Consider the following 8,324-nt stretch of genomic DNA (forward strand, 5'->3'; position numbering starts at 1 on the left):
TCTATCTATCTATCTCTCTATCTATCTATCTAATTAGCATATTTATCATTTCAGTATCCAGAGAATGTCCACAGTTATGAAAAAAATATTTGAGGTAACCACAGGGAACTTTATCCCCCTTCACTGATAAGAAGTTTTATTTTTTTTTGCATGGTGCTTAAAAGGATTTGTGGCTGCAGTGAGCAACTGTTGCCTGTTGGTGGTTTTCAGACCGCTCTCTAAGCCCACGGTGTGTTTGCCTCTACAGAATCCTGCCAGTTTTTAAAGTGCTGCCCGCCTGCGGCCAAAACATTGCCCTACATACAGATATATGCAAATATTCAGCTGAGATCTCAATCACATCATAACTGACTAAATCCTTAAAGTATATCCTTCACTTCGTGGCCGTTGAAAACATGGTTTGATTCTGTATTTAGTGATTTCCTTTTTAAACAACTGTTCCTGTGTGTTTGTGTGGATTCTCTCTGTGCTTTTCTGATGCTGTTTGTAGCTTTGGCCCACATTTAAAAAATGCTCCTTTATGGATTGATTACAAGGTTATTTGTGATTTTAATTAGATTAATTGCCTTTTACAAAGAAGCCTAATTTCGAAGAGATTAAGGTAATTACATTGCCCAATTTTAAAGGCTATGCTTCTGTTTGAATGTCTTGTTTAATCAGAACATCCTCCTCTTCACTGTCCTAGCTCTGTATGTTTAAATCTACTAAACAAGCCGGTTATTGGTCCTGGGTGTTGTCCTGTGGCTTGATGCGACATCATGATTCGTCATGCACAGGAGAACAGCTTGGTTCTGTTTGGTTGCTTTTGCAGTCTTGCAGGGGAAGGCAAGGACAGGTCATCTACTTTAATGTGTGTCCACTTTATAGAACTTTAAAGCTTCATCCAGTGTTTTACACAAACCTAATTTGACCTTTAGTGGCAATCTATCAATTTCTTTATTGTCAACTACAATTTGCAATGTAATTGAGATTTCAGTTTCAGTACATTCATTAGTGCAAGATCATTTTGTCGCTGACAGTGTAAAGCAATTTGACCCGTCCTTCTGTTTCTATTTCCCGCTCTGTCAGGACTGAATATGCAAACAGGAAATAAGCTGATGTTTCAAGGCTGTCATAGGCTTGTTTTCCAGATCATTATGTAACTCCTGTAATGTTACATGTCTGTTACCGTGCATGACGAACGTCTGGGTTTAATGAATACTTCCCCTTCTGTCTTTGTTTCCTGCAGTGATGTGTGGTCGTTGGGCTGTGTCCTCTACGAGCTCTGCACCCTGAAACACCCGGTACTTGCCTTTCCCCTCTCTGACTTAGCTAAAGGCCTCTGTCCAAATATTTATCAGTCAGTTGTTGACTAAAATCACTGAGATCCTGCATAGCTTTGTTATTTAATGTCAGGGGCTCCATATTTTCAGCTGGGTTAGATTACCCTCGTGTGTTTTTTTATATTGTTTTAGATGTTCTGGTTTGGTTTGTTATCTCAGGAGTCCTGACTCTCATTTCCTGTGTCCAGTTCCAGGCGTCCAGTTGGAAGAGCCTGATCCTTAAGGTGTGCAGAGGTGCGTACCCTCCGCTTCCCAAACACCTGCCCTATGAGCTGCACTACCTAATCAAGCAAATGTTCAAGACCAACCCAAAAGACAGGCCGTCGGTGCAGACAATCCTGACTTCCCACAGGATTTCGAGACTCCTGCGCTCACATCTGCCCTCACAGGTAGAAAGACACAAGCAACTCTGGACCTAAAATGATTTTACAACTCACTGTCAAACCATTTTAAAGTCTTACACAACTTCCTCATCTGTGAAATCCCATCCTGGGTGAGATCACGCAGGCTGTTTTAAAGACAGAGGAAGAGAAGAGGGGAAGAGGTCAATGGAACAAGGAGGAAGGGCTGGAAGTGGCTAATCTCCTGGGAGAGAAGAGTTTAATAAAAACATCAAGTGAAGGTAGGTGGTTGATTATGCTTTGCAAATAGTCCAAATCTGAAATTGTTACACTTATTCATGTAAACATAATCATTTTCAATGCATTTTATTGAGACTTTAAATCATAGATCAGCACTGATTTCCAAATGTTTGTGAAAAGGAAGAAAAATATCTGGAATTTATTTATTTGAAGTGTGCTGTGCATTTATATTCTGACCTCATGAATCAATTCTCTAATAAATTACCTTTGACTGCATATACTGCCACAGGATGTTTGAGATTAAAGCTTCACACAAGGAGATTAGGAGAAAAATATATATATTTAAGCTGTTCAAGGTGAAGGCTTTCTCCAAGCAGCTGGATGTTCTTGTGACCACAATTGCTCAAATTATTCAGAAATTTAAGATCCATGGGACTCTAGCCAACATAGAGGTGGCCACAGGAAAATAAATTATGACAAATCAAAGAAACGGATAATAGGAATGCTAACATCAAAGCCCCAAAAGAGATAAAAGGTGAACTACAAGCCTAATGAACATCATTATCAGATCGTCCTTGTTTGAAACAAAGTGGACTTAATGGGAGACAACCAAGGAGGACACCATTGTTGAAAACAAATCATAAAAGCAAAGCGAGACGGGAATTTTTAAATTATGTTGACCAGCTATAAAACTTCTGGGGGAATGTCCTACGGATAGATGAGACAAACATTGAACTCTTTGCCAAGGAACAACAGCTCTAATTAAACTGAAAGAGAATAAAGCATATAAAGAAAAGAGCACTGACCCTACTGTGAAACATGGAGGTGTCTCTTTTATGCTCTGGGCTGCTTTGCTTCATCTGATAGAGGGCCTCGTCAATATTGGCAGGGTTTAATGAAATCTCAAGACTCTAGAGAGAAATGTGCTGCCTTGTGTCAGAAAGCTTGGTCCGAGACGCAGGTCATTGATCTTACATCAGATAAATAGCCAAAATGCATTGCTAAAAACGCTAAAAAAAAAACTAAATATTGGACTATTCTGAAGTGGCCTTCTATGAGCCCTGACCTAAATCTTTAGAGGATCTTTGAGATAAGGTGAAACACTCTGCGTGGAAAAAGCAGCCTTCAACAACTGGGGCAGTTTGCTGATGTAGTCAATGAGGCCAACGTACCTGCTGAGAGGAGCAGACTTCCTATTAACAGTGACGAGAATCGCTTGATTGCTGTGATTGCCTGAAGGAACAATAAAATATTAGGAGTAAGGGTGCCATCATTTTTGTCCGGGCCTGTCTCATGATTTTTTTATTTGTTTGTTTATTATTTAATTAATTCTTTTGAGGTATGGCTGAAAATAAATGTCGGACTTTCATTTATGGGGCACAAACAAATGTGTATAGTGGTTGTAAATACGGCAGCACTATATCAAAAAGACAACAACTGTGCATATCTACCGTGCTGTAGACCAATAAAATGTCTGACCAGGCGGATGTTCTCTAGCAGTCCTTGTATTGTGCAGACTTTTAGGCTGTTGTTCATATAAATTCTAACATAGGAAAAAACGTTTTTGTGTTCCTTGGTCTTCTTGGTGCTGCTTGTTCACCAGTGTTCTGTAAAAAGCTCCCAGGTTTTCACTGAAAACTGGATACTGCGATTAAATGCAGTATCCAGATTATTGGATAAAATAAATGGAGCAGTTTAGAATTTTCCATCAACAATTTTTAAGGATTTTCATTGCAAATGATTTTTGAAACATTTTAAACTGCTTCATTATAATTTATTCCTTTATTTTATTCTGTTACATAAAATACATTAAAATGAATGTATTTAATGAAAATACATTCATTTGCAGACTTACATATGCAAACTTGCATTAAAATAATTGTAACTCTTTCAATACTGGTGACATTTTCAACTTGTTTTCTGAAGTATATTAGTGCACGTTGGTTCCAGACCCCCAGATTGCATTGTTTGCATATACTCCTTCACTTAGGAACCGCGGCATTTCTATGCAAACGACTGTGGTGTATGGAATGGTAATAGCTAAGAAAGTAATATTAAGATTATGGAAAACAGACAAGGTTCCTCTGTTTAAAACGTGGTTAAGGGATTTTATTGAGATTCTTCATTTGGAGAAACTGCGGTATAATGTTCTGTAGTATCTGGCAGCCATTTTTGGACCATCTGTCTCAGTCTTATACTGATCCGGATGCTCGCTCAGCCTCTGAGTATGCCACCCCTGCCTTTATGGACAGGTTGTACCATCCTAAAGTGTAAATGGTAATCAGTGCGGTGTGACCAGTTATTTAGATAATTTCCCCTTTTTTTTTCTTTTTTTTTTTCTTTTTTTTTTCAGTTGGTGTATATTTTTGTTGTCACATTAATAAGAATATGTTTTTCTTATATAGTTATTGTATTTGTTAAAGGTCCAGCAGATTCTATAACAATTTCTTCCCCACTGCCATTAGACTGCTGAATGTTATTGTAAAATGGGTTTTTTTATTGTATTTTATGATATTTGTTATATTTTATTATTTAAAAACAAAAAACTGAAATGTTAGAACTGTAAATATAGTCATGTGTTTATATTACTGTTTTTATGTATTTTTTTAGTGTTTTCAAGGCTGCATTTAAAAAATTAAATTGTCTAGAGAACTGTTCTTTACGAAATTTCTTTTTCTTTACACTTATGTATAAAAAAATGACAAAATAAATCTGTCTAAGTCTAAATATATTTCTTTATGAATCATATATAAATATATGATTCATAAAGAAAAAATAATACATTAACCTGTGTGGTGTTATATAACAAATGAGTTGAAAGCGAAAGGGACATGGTTCTTTATAAAGTCTGTTTTTTTTTAATAGAGTTGGACTAAAAGCTCCCAGTTTTTTTTTACCTAGGTGAGGATTTCCCTAAAAGCTGCTGTGAGAGCACCGAGCCGCTGCCTAGAAAACAGTGGACTGCTGAGCCACCGAGTGCTGTGCTCCAGATGCTGGCCAACGCCAGCCTGGTCTCATCAGACAGCATGGCTGCAGCTGACCAGACCAGCTCCACCCATGGAAGTACGAAAGCAGACAGAATTTAATTTCCGCAGCGGTATAAAAGAAAACTCTGGAGATATGATCCCAACGTTCTTTCCTTGTTTTTCCAGGTGAATCAGAGGCCGGCAGGCAGAGAAAACAATGGGTGCGGGATCCTCCTGAGAGGATCCTGAGCCTCCTGGAGAAGGCCCAGCTGAACAAGGCTTTCAGCACCTTTTTGATTCACAAAGGAGGTCAAGAGCATCTTTTTTTTCTTTTTCTTTTCCAGACATCAGATTAATATAATTCCAAATGGTACCAAGGGCATTATATGATGCTGTTATTTCCATTTTCAGATGAAAATCCTCTAGTTGGGCCCCTCTCCCGGAAGCAGGGCGATGAGACTGACGGCCTTAAGCCAGAGGTAGTTGTAGACGAGTACAGACTGCAGCCTCGCTCTGATGATGAAGACACGTAAGACTGGTTGCTGTTTTTAGCACATTTTGTAACATTGCCTATGATAAATGATCTATCTAGTCATATAGAGTATAAGTATCATTAAAAAGGGGCAAATGCTTGAAAAAAATCACAGAATAAACTAATAATTCTTTTTCCAGTTTTCTTATTCTATTATGATCCTAATCATACATTAAAATTGGCTTAAAATCAGGCTAACGGAATAGCTTTGCAAAAGGTCCAAACTCAACATTTGTATTTTTTTAGGGCAGGTTTGCCCTGGGAAGCCAGCCAATTATGCACATATGGTTAAGGTATAACAAGCCAAGGGAAAATGAACTAAATATTATTGGTGATATCTATTGCACACAACTCTATTTTCTGAATTTGAAGTTTATTTTAAAACCTTCCACCCAGGAACAAGATCAGTTAGAATTGATCCCTGAAAACCCAAGAATAGGATATCAATGCCTTTGGCGAGTAGAGGGAAACGTCTTAACGCACACGTATTATAGTCACAATAATGCATGCTTCCTTTGGAAACCGCCTTCTCTCAATTGGATTAAATGTGCACATTCATTGTCTGTCTTTAGAATTAGATATGTTTGACTTTCTAAGCCCGTCTCTATGTCTGCTTAAAAAAAAATAAACAGTTCAGACGTTGAATATTGATGCGTTGAGGGAGAACTTTGAGAGTATCGGAGGAATGATTGGAATTTGTTAGCTTTGCATCATTTCTATTAAACAGCTCTGCTATAAAAACACTGTAAAGAAATGAATCACATTTTGTCTTCTGTCCTCACAGGGACTTTGAGGAAGAATCTCCTTCTGACTGGATGGATGAAATTGAGAAAATATTTTCAGAACACTAAAGCCTTGTTCCTTCAAACCTCACACAAATGAAAACACTAACATTTTGAATGTGCCAAACTTTTTTTCTTTGTTTTTTGTCTAAGTACCGTAAGATAAATGCCATTTGGGCAAAAGAGGTAAATTTGAATAAAGATTTGGAGAGAATGTCATCTGTAAATGTTAATTAAAGTTAACATTTTTATGAGTTATGAGTTTTCTGTGATTTCTTTTTCTGAACTAAGCTGAACATCTGCTGCTGGCTGTTCAGGTAATTAGTGATAACATTCCCAGAAGAATGAAGGCCATTCTAAACGATAATGTTCTGCTCTTTGGGAAAGCAGGAAATATTAAGCCCTGAGAATCCCATTTCCTCTGCAATATAAAAAGTAGACTAAACATATTCCGTCTTTAGTATTGTTTCGCTTTCATGCTCTTAAAGTGACCCTATCATCACACACATCTGGCTGTTGCTTTGTTTTTAATTGATGTCACTAGACATGTTTTAAGTTTTTCCTCTTCCTGCATTCATCACACGCCACTAGGTGGTGCTAAAGCTGCTGCCAGGACTTGCATTGAAAAGAAGTCATAAATAGCTTAAATGGAATAAAACATGAGTGCATCTGGTGGTTATGTGTAAATTAAAGAGAGGTGTCTTAGTATGGATACAAAAGGAATCACTTTAGTTTTCCAAATTAAAAGATTGACAGAGTGGAGGAAAAGGGAACAATGGGAAACCACAAGCTAGAAACAAAGCCAAACCCTAGCCTCGCCCAAGACATTTTGGGCTCATCAGGATGTAGACTAAACCATAATGATTGTGATTCACCAACAGTTTCTCCAGGGATGGATTATCCTTGTTGCCAAGGTTCACCCTGAGAAGGAATCCTGCTAATGGTTGATGGGAGTTTCCTTTGTCAGAGGAGTTTCAGTCTGCCGAGGATAGTTTTTTTTTGTTTGTTTGTTTTCCAATAAGGAAGCTCAGTGCAACAGCTCTTCAGCTTATCTTGAATTTACAAAAAAAAAAATCCACATCCAGAGTTCATAGTCCGACCCCCTCCCTGTTTTTTTTTTTTTGCTCATTTCCCCCTCTAACCCCCTGAAGAATGTTCAGTGAAGATACAGATAAACTGGAGCTGCAAAGTTAACTCACAGTGTCACCAAGTTCTGTGTCCTGAAGATAGGAGGGTCTCCCATCAGTGGTCGAGATGCATTCAGCAGTGTCCTCACAGCTCAGCAGCATTACATTAATAACTCCCATTTGTGATCCCAGAGCTTTACTTACTTTTTACATTTGAAATGGGAAAGAATGTTTCAAAAGATAACAAAGCAACATAAAAGGTAAATTTTGGTGCATTTTGATTTAAAAAAAAAGGGTTTGGTTTACATCTTTTAAATGAAAAATGGGATGTAGAAAGAAATTTTCCTTGTTTACATTGGTGTTTGGATAGTGTTTTTTTTCCATCATTACCTTGAAGTTGGGATGGATCCTCTAACATGAACATTTTCCTGGGTTGGCCCCTCCTGGGCGCCTTTGTTCTCGGAGTCCCTTTGGATGTCTGGGGCTTTTGGTCCCCGGCACTTGCCTTGGTGCTCTGGAAGGGCTTCAGCTCTTCACAACCTTTTTTCCTTTGGACAAACTTTACATTCACAAGTGCACTCTCACAAAACTACAGGTGCTTGGTTCCAGGTATTTAGAGATTCGCTTCCATACAGAAAGCCCTGATTCTTATCTTCAACTACCACAGTATACATGTCAGATTAATTAATACCACTTATACTCCAGCGATGGTATCAAGGTGTTACTTTATTGTATCTCTTATACTATATCCATTGGTTGTGCTGTTCTTTTTACATCTCTTTGCAGGTGATAAAGCAGACTGAAGACGTTTTGTTGTTATCTCATTTTATTTTCATCTCCATTTTTCCTTTCCTGTTCTACTTACATTGCGTTGTTCATATAATCTGTAATACTACCTGCATGAAATATAATAAAGCTATTTATATGCATAAATCAAGCGGAACACTATGGCGATAACCGTACTGCTCCACTTGTGAAAGCAAAAACTGTTGGGCTCTCTTTTTGGCATCAAGG

The 8,324-nt window shown here is 37.9% G+C and overlaps 1 protein-coding gene across 1 annotated transcript in view; it reads left to right on the top strand.

The window, feature by feature from the left end:
* nek3 (NIMA related kinase 3) overlaps positions 1 to 8,109 on the top strand; it is a 10,616-nt gene extending 2,507 nt beyond the window's left edge. The window contains exons 7-13 of the mRNA XM_015391385.1: positions 1,229 to 1,283; positions 1,511 to 1,711; positions 1,830 to 1,944; positions 4,805 to 4,966; positions 5,056 to 5,178; positions 5,281 to 5,398; positions 6,186 to 8,109. Coding sequence (XP_015246871.1) covers positions 1,229 to 1,283; positions 1,511 to 1,711; positions 1,830 to 1,944; positions 4,805 to 4,966; positions 5,056 to 5,178; positions 5,281 to 5,398; positions 6,186 to 6,252 — 841 coding nt within the window. The 3' untranslated portion in view covers positions 6,253 to 8,109. The remainder of the gene's footprint in view (positions 1 to 1,228; positions 1,284 to 1,510; positions 1,712 to 1,829; positions 1,945 to 4,804; positions 4,967 to 5,055; positions 5,179 to 5,280; positions 5,399 to 6,185) is intronic.
* Positions 8,110 to 8,324: the final 215 nt, after the last annotated feature.

Source organism: Cyprinodon variegatus, unplaced genomic scaffold (genome assembly GCF_000732505.1).
Source record: "Cyprinodon variegatus isolate N-32 unplaced genomic scaffold, C_variegatus-1.0 Scaffold539, whole genome shotgun sequence".
In the NCBI taxonomy this organism is placed as follows: Eukaryota; Metazoa; Chordata; class Actinopteri; order Cyprinodontiformes; family Cyprinodontidae; genus Cyprinodon; species Cyprinodon variegatus.